Below are 25,724 nucleotides of genomic sequence, written 5' to 3'. Positions count from 1 at the left end.
TCACTCAATTTGTACAACTAGCACTGAAACATACACTGACATCCTCTGTTTCCCAATTAGCAGATCAGAGGTTGCTGTTTTATTCATGACTCAATACTTGAATGGTTTTAATAAACATTTAAAAAGTACATTGCTTCATTGTATGATTAATTCTTTGTCTGTGTCAGTCCTTAATACACACATGTATACAATAATTCTAGTTGCCACAGTCTCCGGAGATCCTATGCTCCCTTTTCTCATACTTTTCTTCACTGTTTACCTCATTTTGCGGAATAAAATGTATATTTTTGTAAACAATGACTTGTTTTGGGCCATTAAAAAAACTGTCTCCATATGAGGACGTACTTGAAGAGAAAAACTCATCACTTTGCATTTTACAAATCAAGTAAACAAACACGGGGCTGTTTATCATATAACTAACTTTTAGGTCTGTGGGATGGAAGGACAGGAGCTTTAAATGTTGTGCCTCCATAATTATTCTAGAGTCTTTACAGTGTTCAGCGCCTGCTGTGATTTAGTGCTACATACATAAACTTGAAATGAATGAATCCACCTGTTCACAGGAGATCACAGGAAGATGACACCAAACATCAGAAGATCTTATTGTGCGCCACAGGGTGGTTTCTTGGGGCTAAAAGCACATAATAAACTACAGCAGAAGCTCACATAAAGCAGGAAATAAGCAGGCACCACTTGATCTGCTAATGCACGTTTCCCACTTTTATTGTTGCCTCATTCACTAACAGTTCAATGGTGCAAGATTACCATACACAGAATTAGGATATCTGCATGACACATCTATGCTGTACAGCTAATGGATTATAATTATTACAAATACAGTAAACATATTTACATTTTAGTTCAAGCTCCATACAACATAGATATTTACAAAGCATGAAAATGAAACCGGTCTGACAAATAATAAACAGCGTTAATGACGTTTTATTTTTATTTTCTTTTGGTGAACAAATCTGAAAGGGGGCGGGGTTAACTGATATTAATTGTCAGAGGGGGAAGGTGGAAAATATCATGGCTAGTTTTGTTTGAAAGGCATCAACAGAAAAATAAACACACAGAAAAAAGTGATGAGGTGAAGAAAGACACAATAAGTCTGCTGTCGTTTTAGATGTCACCAGCTACTTTGTATAGTCCTATATCTCTGATATTAGAAAAAATTAAAATGAGTTCAAATACACCTTTATTTTGATAGAGCTCAGATGGATGCCTCGCATGACTAATGAGTAGACCTCCTCCAAAAAAATAACAGACTTCTAATTCACTCAAACCGCTTTCTAATAAAGAGGAAGCACTAATGTAACTCACCTCCTCAGTCGAGCTGCAGGGGTTACATGTTAGGTCTGCTTTTCCTTTCCCCCCTCTCTTACATTCAAAGCCTCTCTTAGTTCACACTAGAACAGGCCGCCACACCATCATTTGGTTTAATATGAGTGGAACAACTAAACCGCACAGACTTTATTTGATCAGTTAGTTGAACCTTTTATTAATATGTGCAAAGAGCTGCAAACTAATATTTAAAGATTGCAAACAATAAATACACAATCCAAAATAAAAACACCTCTGCAAATGCAGTGGAAACGTTTGCTCTGGCAGCGCTTCGCATCAACATGTATATGAGGTACATTGCACTTTTCAGACTTGATCTGTGCATAGGTGCATCTTTGATGTGCAGCTCAGAGATCCACAATCCAGCACGTTTCTGTTTCTCTGACCGTCAGGCTGGCTGACCCGAGGTCACGTCAGAGCTTTATTTTTTATCTATATGTAACAGACAGTTGGTACCTCTCCTTCCATCCATTTCATACGACACAGCAGGCAGACTGCTGGTTGGTTGACCAGAGTTTTTCAATACCTTTCTGCATTAACACATCTCGAGAGGCGTAGGTACCAAAAAGTGAATCCGAAGCCGAATGTAGCAGCTGCAGCACGGCACACAGAGCAAATATTTTCATGGGGTAGTATCAGAAATAAGACCTTTGAATATGTAGTCCCTTTAACTTCTTTCCTTCTATTAAACCATTCATTCATTCTTTTTCCTTAAGTCCTTCTAACCTTTTCACTGTGTTTTCTTTGCGTCTTTACAACAAGAGTGTAAAGTTAATAGCAGTAAATGTCAAGGCTTTCTGATTCTCAGTGAGATAGAGCGAGCTAGAGGAGCAGAGAGGAATGTGTTAAATGAGGGTTAACTACCACACTGATCCCAGAACAGACTGCATGTACAAATCAAGTTCTCTCCTTAGTTTGTTTTCATCCTCCTAGTCCTCGTCCTCATCTCCTTGTAACCCTGTTTTTTTTCCTTGGGATGAAAAAGCAAAAAGGGGCCCAAATCTACTCCTGCAGGAACAATCGGTCATTGTTTGTTTTTTAAACTGCTGAGATATGAAGCGATCCGCGCTTGTTTGTCTCTAGTTAGTCTGCAGTTTTTATGTTAACACAAATGCATGAGTATTTTACTGACTCACTAACTGACACTGGCACTTTCGGGGGTTTAGAGGCGGCGTATGTACACAGATTGAGGAGGATCTAAGTATGACGTGGATGACAGTGGAAATCGGGCGTGGCCCTCCTGTCAAAGTTCATTCCCACTTTGAGTTTTTGTTTCAGAGACGGTTCAGCCTGATGCAAATTCACTGCGAGAAGAAAAATACCCTATAAATCTATTAGCAGCTATAGTTTAGGTAGCAGAGCGTAAACTAACACGTCACTTGGAGATGTAAGCTGTCTGATTTGGTTCATTTTTGTTTTTTGTTTGAAACTGAGTAAACCTGGTCTTCTCCTGAGGACTGCTGCAGGTATCATGCGAGCATGTTAATTTAATAAAAAACCAACAACAAAAAAACCCAAAATAGAATGAAACTCATTTCAGGAGACAAATAAAACTGATAGAGGCAGGGGCAGACCCAAGACAGGCTGAGAGATTATATCTCCCGGCTGGCCTGGGAACGCCTTGGTGTTCATATTCATATTAATATTCTTATTCTTCTATGACAAAAAGTACAAGTGTTCATTTAAGGAAATAAACAGAGCAGTAAGAGATATTTTTCAATTTTTTATTTTTTTATTTTTGATTTGCCGCCAATTACATGTTTTTATTTGTAATTTTTGTAGTGCTCCCTACTATGTGAACCCCTCACCTGATGTTTTATGTTTATTAGTTTAGTTTAGATTCTAAACTATCAACCCCAACAATCGAATGATCTCCTTTAATAGCAAGCGCTTGGCAACGGTGGAAAGGAAAAACTCCCTTATAAAAAGGGAGAAACCTTTGACAGAACCAGGCTAAGAAAGGGGCAGCCATCTGTCGTGACTGGTTGGGGGGTGAGAGGCAGAGGAAAAGAAAAAAGAGAGCACATGTTAGCTATATGTTGCTCACATTGCCTAAAATGAACAACGTATGGTTTTCTGGACTGTTCATTTCCTTTCTTGGAGAAATGAACTCCGTTGCGCAAAAAAATGGAGTTGTCGAAAAACCTGATATGCGGATGCTCAATAATCACTCCATCGAAGCGGTCGACAGCCTTTCTAATGCTGGCATTCACAGTCTTCCTGTCCTTATTGATTTTGCCTGGATTTCCATATATCCACACTTGACGCTCGTTGATGGATGAATATGCAATTGTCATTGAGGGGAACTCTGTGTGCAATTGCATTAATTCCTTCTCAATGACAGAAGAAAGTTTATAAGCAGAAAAGAGTCCCAAATCATTGCCCCCAGCATGGATTACCAGTATGTCAGGTGGGCTCTGTGTGGATAGCTCCTTATAAAAACGAGGAAGGACTCCCCACCAGCGCATTCCTCCTTTGCCAAACCACTGGACTTTGGTATTAAGTCCGAAATTTTCTCCGAAAATCTCTTTTGCTTCACCCTCGGCTCGTCTGATGTAACTGGACCCAATGATCCACACATTTGTTTCTCTCTGGTCTTCTGGGCTCTCTTTCTATTTCGGTGTGTTTTCACAGGTGTTGGTATCACTCAAGGCCGTATTGTTTGTTTTCTGACGTGGGAGTCGGATAGTCCTGGACCAGGGACTTTTTTGGATGCTCTGTGTCACTACTGCTTGTTCTGGCCTCTTGTTGTCTTTCAGTGTGTTTTCAGAGGTTTTGGTATCACTCAAGGCCGTATCGTTTGTTTTCTGACCTGGGAGTCGGATAGTCCTGGACCAGGGACTTTTTTGGCTGCTCTGTGTCACTGCTGCTTGTTCTGGCCTCTTGTTGTATTTTGGAGTGTTTTCAGAGGTTTTGGTATCACTCGAGGTCGTAACGTCCATTTTCTCAACTACGTGTTGGATAGTCCTTGACGAAGAACTTTTCTGGATGCTCTGTCTAACTGCTGCTTGTTCTGGCCTCTTGTTGTATTTTGGAGTGTTTTCAGAGGTTTTGGTATCACTCGAGGTCGTAACGTCCATTTTCTCAACTACGTGTTGGATAGTCCTTGACGAAGAACTTTTCTGGATGCTCTGTGTCACTGCTGCTTGTTCTGGCCTCTTGTTGTCTTTTGGTGTGTTTTCAAAGGTTTTGGTATCACTCAAGGTCATATTGTTCATTTTCTCAACTAGGAGTCGGATAGTCCTTGGCGAACAACTTTTTTGGCTGCTCTTTGTCACTGCAGCTTGTTCTGGCCTCTTGTTGTCTTTTGGTGTGTTTTGAGAGTTTTTGGTATCACTCAAGTTCATATCGTTCTTTTTCTGAACTTGGAGTTGGATAGTCCTTGAAGAAGAACTTTTTTGGATGCTCCGAGTCACTGCTGTTTCTTTTTTCTCAGTGTCTATTCTCATCCTCTTTCTCTCTGGAGAGTAGCTCTCAGAGTTGTTTTTGCTGCCTTTGGAAATCTGACTGTATTTTCTTTTCAACACAGTTTTTTCTTCACAGATTCGTCTTTTTTTCCTTGGTGGAGAGCAGCTGTCGTCACTTCTGCAATTCTGTGCAACATAATTCGGGCCTCGCTTCCTCTTGAGTGGAAGCTGGAAATGTGTTTCATCAGAATTTGGCTCTGGATTTTGGTGGTCCATTGTAGTAAAGCCTTTGCCGTGTTTACTCTGAGACATGTCAGAGTGTTGATGAAGTGACTGTCTTAAAGATTCAACTGTTTTAAAATTTTTCTCAGGCGTACCTTTGAATGCTGCAATCTCGAGTGTTACAAGTAAACTGCATGAAAGTTTGGGCTTCTTACCCGGATTTAAGGATTCACAGATCAAAGGCATGTTATGACATCATGATGATGTCATAACATAATGTAACAACAACATTCTTTTTTTCTTCTTTTTTTAAAAATTTGGTTCTATTGTCTATGGGGCTTTGGAGCGTGATGTCACGGCAGGGGGCGTGGCCGCCGGGGCGCCAATTTAGCAGGCCAAACAAAGCTGCAGTCATGGAGAAACTTGCTTATCTCTGTTCGGGAATGGCAGATAGAGCAGGACGCTGAGAGGAGGTCCGCTGCTTGTTTTTTCTGGTAAGTTAAATGTGTTTGTCAGTAACTACCGTCCTTGCTAGGTCCTGAAATCTAGGCAGGTAAGATGAGAAGTGGGCTCTTCGGGGAAACTTGTTATGTAAAGTTGGTTTAGCTAATCCATAGAAGGGAGTCATTGATGCTAGCTAAGAGGATGTAATAAAGGCACGGTAGCAGAGATGAAAAAGGAGTGGTTGTTGAGAAATAAGTGTAGAAAGAGGTGTGCAGGGAAAAAAGCAGGTGTGGGTGTGTGAAATTTGTTGAGTATTTGAGTGCAAAAATGTGTGGTCTCCAGCTAATTTGGAAAGGCTGGTTGCGCGATGTGCACGTTGTGCTCTTTAAAAGTGTTTCCCTGAGCTTTTACTTGCAGCTTGAAATCTAAATAAATGGTAATGGAAAAAAAAGCTGGAAAAAGGAGGAGCCCGGAGCTTCGTCTTTCGCTCGGCCTACCCCGCTGTAGCAGACAGACCGTCAGAGACTCGAACTTGGCCGTTAAACTCTGGGGTCTGAATGCTGGCCTGTTAACGCTGTGCACCACACAGCAGGCCAGTTAACGATATAAAAAAAGGACATTTATCTTCTGTTCTTCAACAATTTTTTTTTTCGTTTTTCTAAATCTATTTAGCTTCTTGTGCAGTATTGTTCCACACAAATTACACATGGAAACCTAGTTATTTTTTTAATTGGCTTTCACAAAATGGGACTGCCAATGTTGGAGGTGGTACCCAGAGCCTTCCTGCTAGCCGGAAACCTGCTGGCAGCGCCACTATGTTCTCAACACACTCTTCAGCTTTGTTGCCTCTTTTCGGCACACCTACCTAGTCCCACTCATCCACTTTATCTGCTCATGGCTTTACCCACACTGACCACTCCTTCCATTAAGGTAAATTCAAGCAGGTCATTATAAAAAAGACACACAGCTTATCATCTTATCCTTGGGCAACACCTAAAACCACTCTGTTCATTTGTTTGCTAGATTAGCCGCTAGCATACACACACTGTGTTAGAGGCTTGTTGCTACCTAGTTAGCGATGCTACACACCTGTTACTGTGTATTTTTCAATGATTCAGCACTCCTTGGATTTTTAGACAGTAATGAGATCATCTGCACACTCCACAGAGGTCCAGAGTTACTGTTAATAGCAAAAATGTAATGCTGTCCTTAGGAGATTTTCACATAAGACTGTGAGTGTGTAATGGATTTAAAAGTGTTAAAATGTTCAGAGCACTCTACAGCCCGGTAACATGGAAAGTTTGAAAAGAGCAGCAGAAGGTATCAGTACTGTAGTGTAACTTGTTCTTTTCATTTCATAATAGTGAAGAGAGTGCAGATTATTATGAACAGCTACATCCACCCGGGGTGAAAGTAGTGTGGGAGACCATCAGGACCCAGCTGGGTTTCGTTAGCCCAGAGGTTTGGAGAAACTTCTTCCTTTTCTTTCATCACAGCTGTCCTGTGCCAGATGTTCTGTTGACCCACTGAAAGAGGCATCTTTGAGAAACATCAGAAAGACTGAAGCTCATGGCAGGAATCAAGGAGGACATTGTGATCTTCACCAGCAGCTCCCTCACAAGGAACTCTTCAGAACTCCACTGCAGGCACGCCCCAGAAGATGGATAAAGCCAGCGTTTCATGAAGACACTGGAACCAATCTATCTTCATAACAGTGAGTTTTGTCAACAGATCATATGCTCTTGAGACATAGTCTGGTGATAACGATTATACACAAATCGTTGGTGCGTTTAAATTATAGCAGCTATGTGGTGTAGCTTATAGCAACATGTACTGTGTGCTCTGGATGTTGTAGGTGAAAGCAGCATAGTTCACTACAAAAAGCTTTCATGATCAACATTTCTGCCACTATAAAGCAAAAATGTATGAGGAATTCATAGATCAAACTTAATGAGTCCCTCAGGTGGGTTCAAACTATCATGCATTTTAATCTCCTTTACAATAAACACACAGTGACATGATTTGAAACTTGAAATTGTTACCAATTAACCAACTTGTTTCATTTGAGTTTATCTGATTAAAAAAATGCTGCTAAGTAAGCTTGTTACAGTATTGGATGTAAATTGTGTATGCTGTTGAAATATCTAACAGACCAAAATATTTTTCAGTGGTGAATGATATTAGGAAAACCCGTAGATCTTATTTTATAACTGCATTATAAGTAGCAGATAATAAGGGATGGCGTTCAGCTGCAGTTAAAGAGGTTAATGTTTAGAGCTGTACCCAAGCTGGCCCCCTGCCTTTGGCCACACAGCTGTGTAAATAAATTTGGCAAGGTGGCTTGGTCTGACTGTAGACTGAGTTTAAATGACAGTTGCACTTTCACTGGGTGAGTGATCTCCATTTCCTGTGCAAATGCAAATTCCTCGCTGACAGTTTGACCAAAAGGCATTTCCAGTGGAAATTGGCCGACATATCCTCAGCATAACCATGTATAATATCCACAAAACTTAAAAAGAGGTTATACACACACAATACGGTAATATTATGTTGAAGCACAGTACGTATCACTCCGCAAGGCGCCTGCCTACGATAGCCGTAATGCTCCGACAATCCATCAAGCGGTGCGGGTTCGTAGCTTAGCAAAGTCGTACTAAAACATTTGACAGATTTTCGAGCGCCATGTACATACAATCGTTTCGAGGTCAGTAAACACAACCAGAATTTATACATAAGGCCCATTGGATTATAAGGGGCACTGTCGATTTTCAGAAAATTCTAAGGATTGATTTTAAGTGTGCCGTATTTTCCAAAAAACACAGTAATAACTAGGGATGGGTACCGGTATCCGGTGCCATGATGGCACCGGTTCTGACATAAACCGTAGTAACCAGACCGAAAAGCAGCGCACATTTCGGTGCTTTTTTTTCCTGAGCTGTGATACACTTTAGATTCTAGCCAATCATCTTACGTTTCCGAGGATAGTAGGCGGGCCCAGGTACGTACGTTCTTTTAGAGCAGAGCTACAGATTAAAAATGCCCAAGGCGAAGCGGTCAAAAGTCTGGCTGTACTTCACAGCAAAAGATGGAAACTCAGCAGCCTGCAACAAGTGCTTTAAGGTGATACTGTGATACTGTCAAAGGAGGTAACACCTCAAATCCGATGAAACACCTGGCGACGCATAGCGTTTTTTTTAAAAAGCCGAAAAATGCGCCGTATTTGATAGCTTGCTGCGAGACCTCACACCGTGCGCATCTACTGCGGGTGTGGTGCCTGTTATCGGTCCTGGAGTTAGCAACATCCCCCAAAATCCCGAAGAGGAGAGTCCTGGCCCCTAGCCCTGCCAGTGTAGCAGAAATGATGACGGATGATGATGGCAGCAGCAGCCGTTCTTCTCTGCGTGAGTAGCTTAATGTTGTTCGTGTATAATTTACGTTGAGTAGGCTAACCACGTTATTACATTAATGCATGTAAGGTGAACTAGCAAACATCATCATAGCTACATGCGGCTGTCTTCTTGTTTGATGGCAGATACTCCCTTCACCCTGGCCAAAAAGGCTAAAATGACCAAAGAAAAAGTGGAAAACAGTTAAACATGAGAGGTTTTTGGACAAAGTTTTTTCCATTGTTTAAGCACTGCTTCCAGCCAAGAGTGATACCATATATGCCCCATAGCTGCAGAAAAGGCTAACATTGTTATCTTTTTACAAAAAAACAGCTGAACATGAGAGGTTTTTGGACCAAGTTTGTGTTCTCCATTCTTTAAGCATCGGTTTAAGCACCGGCACCGTTTCAAAAGTACCGGTTTGGCACCGGTATCGGATAAAACCTAAACGATACCCATCCCTAGTAATAACGACGGCCCGCTAGCATGCGCTACCAAAAATAGTGCTTTGTTGTGTGTCTGACGGACGAAAGCCAAACCAGTTCCACACCACTGAAGTTGCAGCATTTTTACAAACCAATTCTGGTTCATCCGTTTCATTCAACGATTTGCTTTCGCCGCCATGCTTTTTCCGACGTGTGCATATGAAAACAAAGGCACTGCGCGTGCGCGTTTTACCCAGATTCTATCGCGATATTTCATTTTTCTATCGTTGCCCAAAATTATACCGGTATTACCGTTAACAGTATGATATGGCCCAGCCCTACTGACAACTACACTTCTGAACAGGTCCAACTTTTGATTTGCACTCAGAATGATTACATCAAAGAGTTTAGTTAAAAACACTAAAATGAAACCTGCAGACTTGCGATTCATGATTCGTATTCATGAGCAACTGGAACGACATTATCATTGAGTTTATTTTTTTCACGTCTAAGCAACACCAAGTCTAGCCCTGATTGGATGATATAAGTGACAACAGACCTGTCGCTGTGTCAGTCTGTGTACATAATCCTCACCTGGGTGTTGCTGTTCAGTGTAAGCAATATCATTTGCATTTTATTCCTCTGATTTATTTCTCTGTGGTTGCGCTCGTCTACAGGGTCCAGAGAGGGACAAAACAGTATCAATGGCCTTGTCAGCAGCAGAACGGTTTGTCTTGAAGTCTCAGCGAGAAGGAGGAGGTACAGCGGGGGGATAGAAGCATCTTTAAAAATGTTGAAAACTTCTGTTTATTGCTCACCCTTTGTTAAACTAGGGAAGTTTAAGCAGTGCATGTGTGGATCTGCACACACATGCAGCATTTTTCTTGCATTCCATGTATGAGCTAGCCTCAGTCAAAACAGTGACGACACATACATGACTGCCTGCTGTTTTGCATTACTGTGTATCTACTGTGATTCATGCATGCTGTACTGTGACTGAGATAATAGTGTATGTGAGACACACTTGACAACAACATTGATCAGGATGTGAAAAAGCTACCAGATACAAGTTGTCAGCAGGTTATGGCTGACTAACCACCCTGCCTTACATCACTCTGGGCTAATACTGTAAAAAGCAATCATTAGTTTGTAATATCAGATCATTTGTTTTGATAAATACATAGTCCAGTATCAGGGTTCATATGAGCTATTTTAGCAGTAATTTTACACCTCCACTATGATAGTATTTAGCTGTTAATCATGTTAGCAAGGAAGCTCGGGTTTGCAATTCATTCTTAATTTAGCCACGCTGCATGAATTTGGATGATACGATTTTTGAAAATGACAGTTTCATTTATCGGGCGTTTATAAAATCGTATTTCTTAGGCTGGCTTTTAAGGAAGGAGAAAAGGTATGTATCAGTTGGCTGGGAAGAAAGATGGAGGTGGAAAGGATGTGCGAGCTATGGGACAAAGTTGCTGAGACTAGGTTAAAAAGAGGTGAGGATCAGTGAGCAGGAGTGTGGCTTTGTGCTGAAAAGAGCACAACAGATTGTCTGGAGAGAAGGTGAAGGAAAGTCAGCTGAAGCAAGACAGTTTGTGGAGTTTGTGTTGGACTGTATGTTATGCTGGGAGCCTGGGGATTAGTGGACTTTGATTCCAAGTTAATACTAGCTAGTGTTTCTCACTGGTTTTTGGGTGGTGGAGTAAAAGGGATTGGTTGGTGGCTGTTTCTAATGTTAGCCTTTTCTTGCTTTTCTTACAGGCAGGGTAAAGACATGGTGATGAATGAGTGTGTGGGCCGTCTGCTGAGGACCAAGAGCTCAGGACAGTCAGACGGGGGCGTCGCAGCAGGAGTCACCGTGCTCGACAATCCTCTGCTGTTCTGAGATGTCACACTCCTGCCTGCACATACAAACCACAGTGAAGTCAAAGTTCCACCTGCACCTCCACCTGTTCTTGCAAAAGCATGAAAACTGACAGAGGTGAGACAGCAGAAAAGTTCTTGTTTATTTCTTTTTTTACTAAGTTAAGGAATTAAGTTAAGAAGAGTGATTAAATAAATTGTTTCTTGCATTTTTGGTTTAATGATTGTGTTTAGGATTATTTCAGAAACATGTTAAGAGGATCTTTGTAAGCCTGTATTTACTTTAAAAGAAGGGAAGCACTTCTTCATTCTACAGAAAAGGTGACACATTACAGATGAGTTCATAAAAAGTGTCACTGTCACTCTTTCAGGGCTCTGTCACTTTTTCTTTTTTACTGGAACAGCATGGTAAAGTAGGCCTAGGCTGCCATCTTGTGGCAGTGTTTTGTTACTACAACATATGAAATTGTGTTTCTATTGGAAATATAATTCAGCACCACCGAGCTGCTCTCTCAGTTACAAACTGAACCTGTTTTTTAGACATATAAATCACTAAGTACAGTGAAGCTTTTGGTTTTGTAAAAGTGTTTCTTATTCTAAATGCATGTTGATTTTTATAAGGGTGAAGAGCAGTTAGCAGTGCATTCATGGACATCTTTAAACTATTAACTGAAGAATCTTTGGTCATGATGGCATGAACTAGAAACGTGAGCTCCAGGTGAGACTGCACAGAAGAACAAGTGTCCTTAAACTGCATCAACTGATGACGTCTTACAATTTTATTCTACTGTGTGTTTTTATCATTGAACGTTTCTGTCTTCAGGTTTCTCTCAGATCAAGATTGAATGTGATGACAAGGGTGATGGATGGTGTGACATGTGCTGCTGGCCCACAGAACCAGGTGAGTATGCTGTCCATGTGCTCTGCAACAATGAGGACATCCAACACTCTCAGTTAAGATTAGTTTTCATGATTGTTGCTTCAAGGCCTGAGATCATGGTGGTGGGCTTGTGATGGACACACTTTTCATGGCTGAAACCTCTCCTGTAGAGGCTAAGCCTAGGCTTGAAGCCACTGGGGTGTTCGTTGGCGACGGTGACGCGATGTCACTGGTATGCATGAAGTTATTAAACTTGATAGAGTCCAATAACTCCAGCCTTACTCATCTTGTCCTTCAGATTCTTTGTTTCCAGGATTTAACAGCAGCTCAGTGGTCACAAACTGTTTGCTTCCCCCCGATCAACAACACAGCTGCCGCTAATTACGTGTGTCTACCTTAAATATCTTCACAAACTCAAAATGTGACCTCTAGCACCAAACGCTTGCTGCAGTTCTTGGTGTCAGAGGTGACACACAAGGTATCGGGTTTTCACTGCAATTACTTTTTCATATAGGACCAAGTATGTTTGGATAGCTTTTTGCCCTTGAAAACTGCCGTTTCATATTAGACATTCTTGTCTAATGTTATAAATGTATTGATCTGAAAGGTGTAAGTGTGACAAATATGCAATAAGATACAAAATCAGAAAGGAGGCAAATACTTTTTCACAGCGCTATAGTCTGTAAATGGTCTTCTTTTGGCTATAGTAGATCTTTTACTTGTTCCTTTCTTAATTGTTTGTTTGAAATTGTTTTTTCGATCATATTGAGTATAGACGAATGCAACTGTGAGCTTTAGCGATTAGCCCGTTTCAACAGGACCGTGATCCTGATGTGTGAGACAGCAGGGTGCTGCCACTGGTGTTGTAATGTGTGATTTAGTTCCTCCTAACATTTCAGTTTGCTTCCAGTATCTATCCTCTGTGATTACTGGCTCTTTAGACAGATTTAATAGAAGTGTGTGAGCTATTGGCTCAGTATAAAGGGTCAGTAGTGTTTTCATGTCACCTATCCATCCTCCATTTAGTCACCCAAAGCATGTAGTAAATACTCCTCACTTTTATTCACCTTCTCTTAAATTCAGACAAATTCCCACTTGTTAACATTGAGCTTGTGTGTGTGTGTGTGTGTGTGTGTGTGTGTGTGTGTGTGTGTGTGTGTGTGTGTGTGTGTGTGTGTGTGTGTGTGTGTGTGCGCGCGCACGCAAGTTCCAGCCACCAAGTTGAATGAACACCATCACCAAATCCAACCTGGGTCAGTGTGTCAGCAAGATTTAAAGAAAACATAAAAATTATATTGTCTCCTCGAACGGATGTTGTGTCACCTCCTCCCTCCATGCACAGGTACATCCCAGCCATCGTGGATCACAGTGGAGGCCTGCCCTGCCATGGTACCTACCTGCTGCACCAGGTACAGGATTGGTGCACATGTTGTTTTCTTATTACTCACACAGTGGTAACTGCTTCCTTTGTATACAGTTGAATCTCTTCTTTTAAAGCGTAATGTTGCTCTAGCTGTGCCCACTGTGATCCTGAGCTCCTGTTATGTTTGCTGCAGGGGATCCAGCGGAGGATCACAGTGACCCTCATCCACGAGAAGGGCAGCGAGCTCCATTGGAAAGATGTTCGTGAGCTGCTTGTAGGTGAGCAGCCTACCTTTAGGGTCTAGTCGTACTATACCTCTCTGTAGTAAACAAAAACCCCAAAGCTCAGAAACAATGTTTTATAGTGTTTGTGTGCTTTTGATAGAAGAAGACAGGACAGAACATCATTAAAGGGATTTGACTTTGTGAGATCACACTGAAAACGCACCACTCGGTTCACTCTGAGATATTTTCAGTCTGGAAAGATGAATCTGTCGGGCTTTAGGCTGCTTCTCACTTTAAGCAGTTCATGCTGTAGCTGATGGACCAAAAAAATTACATTTCATATTTTAGACATTCAGCTGCTGACTCTGAAGCCAACAGGGCTCTTGAGTGTGGATGATTGTGTTGGTACTGGATGCTGTGATCAAACAGCTGTTCTGATCTGTCTTCATTCATGCCTGTCGATATTAAGCCTCCTAAGCTCCAAACCAGTAAAAGCGATCTTTGGAGGCAACACCCTTTGTAGTACTTTTCTGTATTTGTTTGTGATTGTGTGACACTGAACCACAGTGCTATGTATATCCTCTGTAACACTCAGACGTTTCCAGATCAATGTTTTCCCCCTCAGCTGTTTCTCACTATAGAGCAGGGGTAGGCAACTCCAGGCCTCGAGTGCCAGTGTCCTGCAGGTTTTAGATGTGTCCTTGATCCAACACAGCTGATTCAAATGGCTAAATTACCTCCTCAACATGTCTTGAAGTTCTCCAGGGGGCTGGTAATGAACTAATCATTTGATTTAGGTGTGTTGACCCAAGGTGAGATCTAAAACCTGCAGGACACCGGCACTCGAGGCCTGGCGTTGCCTACCCCTGCTATAGAGTCTTACCTCAGTAACAATGAGGCACCAGCAGAGCATATCTGGCTCTCAGTCTGTGGCTGATAGTGCCCCCTGCTGTTAATAACAGGAACAGTGTAACCTTGTATAGAGCTCATAGTGATGGTCTTAAGATTGCTGCTGCAAGGCACTAATTTGTATCCATGTGTGCTGTATATTCTGAGCATATGCAGTTATGTGAGCTCTCAGGTTTTATGTATCAGGACATAATTAAAAAAAATCAGGTCCTTAGTAGGTCTTAATATGAGGTAAATGCAACCTCAGATGAACAACACATAACACATTATACCAGGTCATTATTTATTTAACAAACACTGAGCCGAAATTCAGATGTTTAAAAAACTAAGTACATCCAAGACTATTTCCATAATTAGTTAAGAGGGTCAGTATCAGCCAGGTGCTAATCAAATGCAATAGATCATCAGTAAGTGTAACCACTACTGTCAGTTTGCTGGTGTGGCGTATTCAGGTAAGTGGTAACATACTGAGGAGGAGAGAAGCAGTTGTTGATACCCATGAATGTGGGAAGGCTTTGAAGTCCATCATTTTACAGCAAGAAAGATTATTTGCAAGTTCAAAAAATCAAAGACTGTTTCCAATCTTACCAGGAGTGGACGTCCCAGAAAATTCACCCCACACATCTGAGGCTCTACAGGCCACAGTTAGCATGCTAAATGTTGGAGTTCATGGCAGTGCAATTAGAAAAAGACTCAACATATATGGCCTGTTTGGAAAGGCTTCCAGGAGAAACCATTTTCCCTCTAAATACAACATGGCAGCATGGGTTAGGTTTGCAAAGTTGAAAACCTAAGCCCTAATGCACAGCTTCAACATTGGTAAAAACCAAACACGGCATATCAGCACAAACACCTCATACCAACGGTTTTGCTCGGGTGATGATTATTTGGGCTTTTTTTTGCTGGCAAAGAACCTGCAAAGTGTCCAGGTCACTGAGTGAGCCATGAAGTACTCTAGAGTCAAAGAGATCATCGTTGGGTCTGACTCCAGAGCGCAGCAGCAAAGCAACAACAGAGTGGTGCTGCAGTGGCTCAAAGTTGAGACTTTAACATGATTGAATGTTAAGAAAGCTGTGAATGAATAAATATCTGCAAACTTCAATGAACCGAAGAACCATTGTAAAGACAAATGGGCCAGAAATCCATCCACACTGCTGTGAAACACTAATAAAAAATGATTACCTCAAGTTTGTGCTGCTAAAGTTGGTTCCATCAGCTGCTGCATCACAGGTATAATGATGATGTGGTGTAATAATCTAGATCCAGATCCTTAAACTGCTTTTTCACGTGTCTGTAAATGAATTTCTTATCATTGTCCTGATTGGTGTCGGCTGACACTTGACACTCTGTGGCTCCTGATTTATCTGTTGTCAAGGTCTCACCTCAGTGCGATTCCTCACGTTTTGTCATGATTCAAGGATGAATGTGAACACCGCTTCAGTCACTGTGTTCACTTCCTGATATGTCAGAACTGTGCTCACGTCACTCACTTTTTTTTAACAGCATGACACACTGCTGTAAACAGAGACCCTGTAATGTTAGCACCAAGTAGGACTTCATAAAAAATAATGCTGTCAAGCTAACTTTTCCTCTTTCTGTCTTTTTCAGCACTTTCTATCGCTTTGAGGCAGTGTGGGACAGATCCCTGCACAACTCCCTCCTGCTCAACCGCGTCACTCCCTATGGAGAGAAGATCTACATGACCTTATCTGCGTATCTGGAGGTCAGCCGCTGCTCCGCCGTGTTGTACCTGTTTGTACGTGTTTTTAAGTGTCTTGATGTCATCGTGTCTAACACACACCCTTTATCTCCTCTCTGCAGCTGGACCATTGCATCCAGCCTGCCATTATCACCAAAGACATCTGCATGGTCTTTTACTCCCGAGACGCCAAGTTGTCCCCACCTGTTCTCTCAAGAACCTCTTTGGGACTGGATACTCCAAAACTCCTGACTGGTAAATCTGGGCTGCTGCACTGTGGCCATCTCTGTTTCACAATCAAAGATATCTGCCCTGTTACAAAGTTTCCTTGTTCATAACTTCTGCTTCATTATAGCAACCGAGTGACTGGGATCTACGAGCTGAGCTTGTGTAAGATGTCTGACACTGAAAGCCCAGGTGGGCGGCCATGAAACATGTTTAAAGAACAGCAGCTGTTTTATCATAATTCTGTGGAGAGCTTCATCCTAATGAGGGCTCATGTCCGGAGCAGGGATGCAGAGGAGGAGGAGGAAGGTCTTGGACACATCAGTGGCTTACGTGCGAGGAGAGCCTCGCTGGCTGGAGGCCCAGAGGAGATAGCCTCATCCTAGAGCAGCGGTCCCCAACCCCCGGGCCTCGGACCGGTACCGGTCCGTGAGTCGTTTGGTACCGGGCCGCGAGAGTTGAGGCTCGGGTGAAAAATGTATGGTTTTCAGGGTTTTTATCGGTTTTCAGCGTTATTTTGTTATCGTTTTTATCGTTAACTCGGTTTTCCTGGGTCTTTTCACGTGTGTTCTGAATAAATCTTCTTTTTTTCGGTACCGGTACTGGTTTTATTTTGTTGTATTTATCCGTGACACCTTAAAGGCCGGTCCGTGAAAATATTGTCGGGCATAAACCGGTCCGTGGCGCAAAAAAGGTTGGCGACCGCTGTCCTAGAGCACCAGTGGGAGCTAGAGAAGATGGAGCAGCTGCAGGAGGTGGGGCCTTAAAAGATTTATAAAGAAATGAATCTCTGTTTAATATCGTAGAGGGAAAAAGACTTTTCAACTCAAAGACCAAAGTGCTATTCTAAAAAGTTTTTTTTAGAGTACAGACTTTACATGACTAACCCTCCCCTTTTCTCCCCACCTCACATTCGCCCCCATCCTTCGTCCAGGTGGATGAAAAGACCCGTCACCTTCTGGCGCTGAGAGAGAAGCTGGGAGAGGCGGCTCCCGTGGGAACAGCTCCCACCTCCAAGTCCCTGAGCGAGTCTCTGTCCCCCAGTGTGAGCTCGGGTACTCTGTCCACGTCCACCTCCATCTCCTTGCAGATCTCAAGCACCACCTTTGAAAGCGCCATCACGCCGAGCGAGAGCAGCGGCTACGATTCCGCTGACATGGAGAGCTGGTGGATCGTGAGAAGGAGCTGGCCACCAAGGTGAGAAAAACGTCGGAGGCAGGATAGACATAAAACTCTCCCAGCAGATCTAAGCTGGCGAGGCGGCGTGGCAGCCTGACGAAGAACTGATCGGGCGGAGCGGTACGCGGGAAAACCACCGCTTCCATCCTTTCTGAAAAGCCTTTGAAAATACAGAAAATACCAAGTGTTAAAACTTAGTAATCATTGTGATTCTTGACGGTTTTCTCTTGTAAGTAGACTTGTGGCTTAAGTCTCTTTTCATGCAACTCAAACGTTTAAGTTCCACAGAACTTTTGCCTCCCCGCTTCCCTCCAGCAACCCCGCTGCCAGCTTAGCTTTCCTCCTCTCTATTCCCTCCCCTCAGCTTTTTGTGTTTTTGTTTCGATGACAATGTTTGGGTCTAATTTTGTTCCGCTTGGTTGTCATTCCCAAACTCCCCTAACTAAGTAGCATGTTGTAGTAGTCTACTTGTGTGTGCACGACTCTTTAGAAACTTTCCGTTTGCCAATCATCTGTACAAAAAAAATGTCTCTATCAGTTTTATTTGTCTCCTGAAATGAGTTTCATTCTATTTTGGGTTTTTTTGTTGTTGGTTTTTTATTAAATTAACATGCTCGCATGATACCTGCAGCAGTCCTCAGGAGAAGACCAGGTTTGCTCAGTTTCAAACAAAAAACAAAAATGAACCAAATCAGACAGCTTACATCTCCAAGTGACGTGTTAGTTTACGCTCTGCTACCTAAACTATAGCTGCTAATAGATTTATAGGGTATTTTTCTTCTCGCAGTGAATTTGCATCAGGCTGAACCGTCTCTGAAACAAAAACTCAAAGTGGGAATGAACTTTGACAGGAGGGCCACGCCCGATTTCCACTGTCATCCACGTCATACTTAGATCCTCCTCAATCTGTGTACATACGCCGCCTCTAAACCCCCGAAAGTGCCAGTGTCAGTTAGTGAGTCAGTAAAATACTCATGCATTTGTGTTAACATAAAAACTGCAGACTAACTAGAGACAAACAAGCGCGGATCGCTTCATATCTCAGCAGTTTAAAAAACAAACAATGACCGATTGTTCCTGCAGGAGTAGATTTGGGCCCCTTTTTGCTTTTTCATCCCAAGGAAAAAAAACAGGGTTACAAGGAGATGAGGACGAGGACTAGGAGGATGAAAACAAACTAAGGAGAGAACTTGATTTGTACATGCAGTCTGTTCTGGGATCAGTGTGGTAGTTAACCCTCATTTAACACATTCCTCTCTGCTCCTCTAGCTCGCTCTATCTCACTGAGAATCAGAAAGCCTTGACATTTACTGCTATTAACTTTACACTCTTGCTGTAAAGACGCAAAGAAAACACAGTGAAAAGGTTAGAAGGACTTAAGGAAAAAGAATGAATGAATGGTTTAATAGAAGGAAAGAAGTTAAAGGGACTACATATTCAAAGGTCTTATTTCTGATACTACCCCATGAAAATATTTGCTCTGTGTGCCGTGCTGCAGCTGCTACATTCGGCTTCGGATTCACTTTTTGGCACCTACGCCTCTCGAGATGTGTTAATGCAGAAAGGTATTGAAAAACTCTGGTCAACCAACCAGCAGTCTGCCTGCTGTGTCGTATGAAATGGATGGAAGGAGAGGTACCAACTGTCTGTTACATATAGATAAAAAATAAAGCTCTGACGTGACCTCGGGTCAGCCAGCCTGACGGTCAGAGAAACAGAAACGTGCTGGATTGTGGATCTCTGAGCTGCACATCAAAGATGCACCTATGCACAGATCAAGTCTGAAAAGTGCAATGTACCTCATATACATGTTGATGCGAAGCGCTGCCAGAGCAAACGTTTCCACTGCATTTGCAGAGGTGTTTTTATTTTGGATTGTGTATTTATTGTTTGCAATCTTTAAATATTAGTTTGCAGCTCTTTGCACATATTAATAAAAGGTTCAACTAACTGATCAAATAAAGTCTGTGCGGTTTAGTTGTTCCACTCATATTAAACCAAATGATGGTGTGGCGGCCTGTTCTAGTGTGAACTAAGAGAGGCTTTGAATGTAAGAGAGGGGGGAAAGGAAAAGCAGACCTAACATGTAACCCCTGCAGCTCGACTGAGGAGGTGAGTTACATTAGTGCTTCCTCTTTATTAGAAAGCGGTTTGAGTGAATTAGAAGTCTGTTATTTTTTTGGAGGAGATCTACTCATTAGTCATGCGAGGCATCCATCTGAGCTCTATCAAAATAAAGGTGTATTTGAACTCATTTTAATTTTTTCTAATATCAGAGATATAGGACTATACAAAGTAGCTGGTGACATCTAAAACGACAGCAGACTTATTGTGTCTTTCTTCACCTCATCACTTTTTTCTGTGTGTTTATTTTTCTGTTGATGCCTGTGATGGACCGAGTTGAAAAACAGGAGGAGTCCCAGGAATTATTAGAAAAATATAGTTTCCATTTATTTAACCCCCAAAATTATATTTACAAGAGTAATGAATGTTGAGCTCATAAAAGAGGTCAAAGAAACAAAACTGAACTCAGGCAAAGACTGCAAACTTAACAAACCAAATGACTGCTACAAACAAACATAACTGACCTAAAACATGAAATGACATACAAAGGTATATATAATGGCTGATCAGACCATTGTGACACATGAGGGGTAACAAACAAAACACAATCATAAATCACAAACAATGCAGTACAATCTAGTTTGTTAATAAACTAAACACCAAAGAAGAAAATCAAAAACCCCATTAAACCCTAAACTCAAATATTTAATTAAATACAAATACTTTGTTTTTAAAGTAAAGAAAACACACATTCCCCCTTCAGCAGGAAGTGGTGGTGTGGTCCAATTATCTTCCTTTGCATTTAATGGTTTCAAACCCTGGCTACCATCTTTTGTCCAGCAACGACTTTAGAGTGTGGCCACGGGTTTGGCCATCACACACCCCCCCACTTCTGGATCTTCCATCAGGCAGCGAGAGAGGTAATCAGCAGTGGTGTTGTCTTTACCAGGGATATAGTGAACCTTAAACCGGTATGGCTGCATAGCCAGATACCACCTGGTGATTCTCCCATTAGTGTCTTTCATTCTTTCCAGCCACTGCAGGGCTTTGTGGTCAGTTTGAAGGATGAATTCTCTTCCCAGCAAATAATATTTGAAAGAGTCAAGTGCCCATTTAATGGCCAAGGCTTCCTTCTCAACCGTTGCGTAGCGGCTCTCCCTTGGTAGCAGCTTACGGCTGATGTAAGCGACAGGATGTCGATCCTCTGGTGGTCCCTGCAGAAGCACTGCTCCCAAACCCCTTTCAGAAGCATCAGTCTGCAATGTAAAGTCTTTTGTGAAATCTGGTGAGTGCAGAACAGGGTTCTTACTCAGGGACTGGCGAAGGTCTTTGAAAGCTGCAACGGCTTCAGCTGTCCACCGAATCTTATTGGGACATCTTGAGCCAATCCTGTCCGTCAGTGGGGCTGCTCTAGCTGAGAAGTTGGGAATGAATCTGTTGTAGAACGCAGCCATGCCGAGGAAGGATCGCAGCTGTTTCCTGGTTTGTGGAAGAGGACATGATGCAATTGCATTAATTTTGTCAACCTGTGGTTTAATTGTCCCACCTCCAACAGTAAACCCGAGGTACTGGACTTCAGTCCTAGCAAGAGCACACTTTGCTGGATTGATGGTAAGGCCTGCGGAACACAGCCGATCCAGCACGATCCTTAGGTGATCCACATGCTCTTCCCAAGTTCCACTGAAAACAACAACATCATCAAGGTACGCACAGGTGAATGCTGAGAGCCCACAGAGTATCTTATCCATTAGTCTTTGAAATGTTGCTGGGGCCCCATGCAGACCAAATGGCAAGACTGTGAACTCGAACAATCCCCACAGAGTACGGAATGCTGTCAACTCTTGAGACTGTTTAGTGAGAGGTACTTGCCAGTATCCCTTGGAGAGATCAATGGTCGTTAGATATTTTGCCTTCCCCAAACGCTCAATGAGATCGTCAATGCGTGGCATCGGGTAAGAGTCAAATTTTGATATGGAATTGAGGTACCTGAAGTCGATGCAGAAACGTATCGTGCTATCCTTTTTCGGAGCCAACACAACAGGGTTGCACCACTCACTTGTTGAAGGTTGGATGATTCCAAGAGACAGCATGAGGTCCACCTCCTCCTTTAACTCCACCAGGAAGCGTTCCGGTATCCTGTAACTCATACGCTTCACAGCTGCATCAGGTTTTAAAACAATGTCATGCTCCACCAGACTCGTGCGACCTGGGTACTTTTGAAATATGTCTGAATTAATCAGAGGTGTTACCTGAGACTGTTGCTCACTGGTGAGATGGCTCAGGTCCAGGACAGAGACTGTTACTGAAGGCAAGTAGTCATTAACTTCTTCCTCCTCATCCACGCTGTGAATAAGCAAACCCTCCGTTTTATTCTCAGTGCGTGGAATCCATTCCTTAAGAAGGTTAACATGGAGCACTCTACTCCCTCGCTGGAGACCTGGTGTGGAAACTTTGTAGGTAGTAGGTCCAAGTTTCTTCTGTACTTCAAAGGGTCCCTGCCACTTTGCCAGCAACTTGCTGTCAGAAGTTGGCAACATTACCAAAACCTTCTGGCCAGGGACAAAACTCCTGTGGCGAGCTTTTTTATCAAACAAAGTCTTTTGTTGCCTCTGAGCAGCTGCCATATGGCTCTGAGCCAGTTCACTCATCTGCTGAAGCTTTTCTCTCATATGAATGACATATGAAATAACATTGACCGATTCCTCTTTAACTTGCTCTCCCTCCCATGAGTCCTTTAGCAGGGTCAATGGGCCTCTCACCTCATTGCCATAAAGAAGCTCAAACGGGGAGAAGCAAGTGGAGGCTTGAGGAACTTCCCTGTAGGCAAAAAGGAGGTATGGCAGCCACTGGTCCCAATCAGACCCTGTATCATTGACAAACTTTCGGAGCATTTGTTTGAGAGTTTGGTTGAAGCGCTCCGTCAGTCCATCTGTCTGTGGGTGATAAGGGGTTGTCCGCACACTCCTGATGCCTAACAGCTTATAGACCTCTTTCAACAGTGTGGACATAAAATTAGTGCCCTGGTCAGTTAAAATCTCCTGTGGGAATCCAACCCTTGAGAACAGTTGAATCAATGAGGAAGCTACAGTTTTTGCTTTAACAGTTTTTAGTGGAAAGACTTCAGGATACCTCGTAGCATAGTCTGTAATGACTAGCATAAAGCGATTTCCAGATTTACTTGTTTCTACAGGACCAACTACGTCCATGCCAAGACGCTGAAATGGTATACCAATGATTGGGAGAGGTTGGAGTGGTGCTTTGGTGGGGACCCTAATTGAAGTCTTCTGACATTGAGGACAACTCCTGCAAAACATAGCAACATCTGAGCGCAAAAACCAGGCCAGAAAAAATATCGCTTGATGCGAGCGGTGGTCTTATGCTTCCCCAGGTGGCCAGCCCAGGGAATAGAGTGCCCCAAAGTAAGCACTGTTTCACGGGCTACTTTAGGGACCACTAACTGTTTAACCTGGCCGTGCTGGTGGTATAAAATGCCATCTTGCAGAATGTACAGCTCTTTATTTGTGTCAGATTCAACAGAGTCCTTTTCCTTAGCCCTCAGCAACATGGCAGACAAAGTTGGATCAGCCTGCTGCATTTGTCTAATGTTTGTAGGTACTGAAAAACCTAAAGGCATATCTGGAGCAGCCTGAACTGATGTATTTCCAACAGTGTGTTGAAATTTTTCACTTCTTCTTTGACTGCGTGGCTTCCGAGACTTCCCGGGTTCTGTCTCTAGTTCAGCCTCAAAGAAGGGTAAAGCACTGAGGGTTGCATAATGCTCATCCTGATTTTTAGTTTGAGCCCTTGTTATAGCAACATTACACTCATGTACTTCCCTCAACAGATCATAGATGACTGGCAGATCCTCCCCAAGAACTACAGGATAGGGCAGATTATCAGCTACACCAACCTTTAACAGATAGGGTGTCCCCTGCACTTCAATAAACAGATCAGCAGTAGGGTATGGTCTTTCATCACCATGTATACAGCAAACTGATATGGTTTCAGAGGAGCATGTGTAATCGTTTGACACATATTTCCTGTGTACCAGAGTCTGTGTGCTGCCAGTATCTATTAAAGCATTAATTTCTTGTCCATTAATCTTAACTGTGGTGATTTTATTTGACTGCTTTCTCTCAGATGTAATATCCACATTCTGGTGAGGCACAAAACACATCTGAGATAATTTGCTTTGATTATTAGGACACATGGGCTTAGTGTGACCTTCCTGTCCACAAAGGTAGCACACTGGTGGCCTTTTACCTGGCTTCAAGGTATTCAGAGGCTGCTTTTCCCTTGTAAAGGGCTTACCCACACCCGTCGCTGACCTCTGAGGATGCTGAGGGGGTTGCGACCGACGTGAATCTCTGGCAGCCTTCCATGCACTGTTGCTCCATGGCTGACTCTTACTTCGGGCAGCTACAAACACATCAGCCAGGGTGGCAGCCTCTGCAGCAGACTTTGGATTATGCTCCTTAATCCAGACCTGAAGCTCAGGACACAGCATTCTTAAAAACTGCTCCAAGATAATAATTTCACCAACTTCTTTTACAGTTCTGTTTTTTGGCTGAATCCATTTTTCATAAAGTTCTTTCAGTCTTGCATACAGTTCCTTGGGACTCTCATCAAAAACTTCAAGACAGCGAAATCTTTGCCTGTATGTTTCTGGGTTTATATCATATTTTTGCAAAATGGCAGCTTTTACCTTATCATATTGCAGTGAATCGTCCACATCCATATTAACATAGGCACTTCGAGCCTTACCAGTAAGAAGAGGAATGAGGTGAAAAATCCAGTCTGACTCTGGCCAGCGACAAGCAGCTGCAATTCTCTCAAAAGTGGTCAGAAAATGTTCAACATCATCTTCAACAGCTAGTTTCTCTAGTTTAGGATGATGAATATGCACAGACTGACCTGTTAATATGGAGGCTGAGCCAGAACCCTCATGCTGAGATGTTGCTTGTGTCTGATAATCAGCTGGAGTTTCAACAGGCTCTGGATCAGTTGATGTGGGCTCTGGAAGTGGGGTGGTTCTGGCCTGCACTTCCATTTGCAAAAGCCGAAACTGGTGTTGCAAACTCTTAAAACGCTGTTCTTGCAGTATAGCATCCTCTCTCTGCTTTTTATCTCGAACTTCCTGCTGTCCCATGAAAGCCTGAAGAATCCCAGCAATATCAAGCAGAGTTGGCTCCCTGGAATCCTCTCCTTCAGTGTCTCCAGCCACAACTGAAATTCCTTCTTCCATCTCCCTCTCTGGCTGCTGCAAGGCCTCTTTGGCCTCCATTTTATTTCCTCTCTTTGGGCGCACAGCATTCTGCATGGCTCAAAAAGTTTGTCAGGGGACAAAAAAGGGCAGAAAAATGCAAAAAAAAAATCCTGTCTCCTCAACTGAAGGATCCCACTTCTGACACCACATGTGATGGACCGAGTTGAAAAACAGGAGGAGTCCCAGGAATTATTAGAAAAATATAGTTTCCATTTATTTAACCCCCAAAATTATATTTACAAGAGTAATGAATGTTGAGCTCATAAAAGAGGTCAAAGAAACAAAACTGAACTCAGGCAAAGACTGCAAACTTAACAAACCAAATGACTGCTACAAACAAACATAACTGACCTAAAACATGAAATGACATACAAAGGTATATATAATGGCTGATCAGACCATTGTGACACATGAGGGGTAACAAACAAAACACAATCATAAATCACAAACAATGCAGTACAATCTAGTTTGTTAATAAACTAAACACCAAAGAAGAAAATCAAAAACCCCATTAAACCCTAAACTCAAATATTTAATTAAATACAAATACTTTGTTTTTAAAGTAAAGAAAACACACATTCCCCCTTCAGCAGGAAGTGGTGGTGTGGTCCAATTATCTTCCTTTGCATTTAATGGTTTCAAACCCTGGCTACCATCTTTTGTCCAGCAACGACTTTAGAGTGTGGCCACGGGTTTGGCCATCACAATGCCTTTCAAACAAAACTAGCCATGATATTTTCCACCTTCCCCCTCTGACAATTAATATCAGTTAACCCCGCCCCCTTTCAGATTTGTTCACCAAAAGAAAATAAAAATAAAAC

The 25,724-nt window shown here is 42.5% G+C and overlaps 2 protein-coding genes across 7 annotated transcripts; one reads left to right on the top strand and one right to left on the bottom strand.

Moving 5' to 3' along the window:
* Positions 1 to 3,095: 3,095 nt before the first annotated feature.
* On the bottom strand, positions 3,096 to 7,099 carry LOC146364219 (uncharacterized). The gene is made up of 2 exons (XM_084916736.1): positions 7,022 to 7,099; positions 3,096 to 3,956 (listed from the first exon to the last, which is right to left on the bottom strand). The coding sequence occupies exons 1-2, from the start codon at positions 7,097 to 7,099 to the stop codon at positions 3,264 to 3,266; spliced, it is 771 nt and encodes a 256-aa protein (XP_084772862.1). The 3' UTR covers positions 3,096 to 3,263.
* LOC146364218 (kinesin-like protein KIF1B) lies at positions 5,354 to 25,724 on the top strand. Of its 6 annotated transcripts, XR_014798861.1 has the most exons (12): positions 5,354 to 5,467; positions 6,914 to 7,131; positions 9,906 to 9,987; positions 10,993 to 11,212; positions 11,918 to 11,995; positions 13,182 to 13,227; positions 13,317 to 13,383; positions 13,531 to 13,615; positions 16,079 to 16,193; positions 16,292 to 16,424; positions 16,525 to 16,586; positions 16,681 to 25,724. XR_014798861.1 is itself a non-coding variant. In XM_084916398.1 (11 exons), the coding sequence occupies exons 6-10, from the start codon at positions 11,971 to 11,973 to the stop codon at positions 16,171 to 16,173; spliced, it is 318 nt and encodes a 105-aa protein (XP_084772524.1). In that variant the 5' UTR covers positions 5,354 to 5,467; positions 6,914 to 7,131; positions 9,906 to 9,987; positions 10,993 to 11,212; positions 11,716 to 11,812; positions 11,918 to 11,970; the 3' UTR covers positions 16,174 to 16,193; positions 16,292 to 25,724. The 6 variants fall into 6 exon arrangements, 3 of the variants coding, with proteins under 3 accessions (XP_084772524.1, XP_084772522.1, XP_084772523.1); XR_014798860.1 differs by having other exon boundaries at positions 16,525 to 25,724; XR_014798859.1 differs by having other exon boundaries at positions 16,292 to 17,149; positions 17,329 to 25,724.

The sequence above is a fragment of the Perissodus microlepis genome, chromosome 20 (assembly GCF_051167445.1).
Source record: "Perissodus microlepis isolate ML-2025 ecotype Zambia chromosome 20, ASM5116744v1, whole genome shotgun sequence".
In the NCBI taxonomy this organism is placed as follows: domain Eukaryota; kingdom Metazoa; phylum Chordata; class Actinopteri; order Cichliformes; family Cichlidae; genus Perissodus; species Perissodus microlepis.
This window is presented reverse-complemented; position numbering and strand designations above follow the sequence as displayed.

Coding starts and splice junctions, on each gene's coding strand:
- LOC146364218 (XM_084916397.1), top strand. Junction 11,996..13,181: donor CTGCTGGCCCACAGAACCAG/GTGAGTATGCTG, acceptor CGCGCACGCAAG/TTCCAGCCACCAAGTTGAAT. Junction 13,616..16,078: donor TGTTCGTGAGCTGCTTGTAG/GTGAGCAGCCTA, acceptor TGTCTTTTTCAG/CACTTTCTATCGCTTTGAGG.
- LOC146364219 (XM_084916736.1), bottom strand. CDS start 7,099: ATGAAACGCTGGCTTTATCCATCTTCTGGGGCGTGCCTGCAGTGGAGT. Junction 3,957..7,021: donor TCCTTGTGAGGGAGCTGCTG/GTGAAGATCACA, acceptor ACACCGAAATAG/AAAGAGAGCCCAGAAGACCA.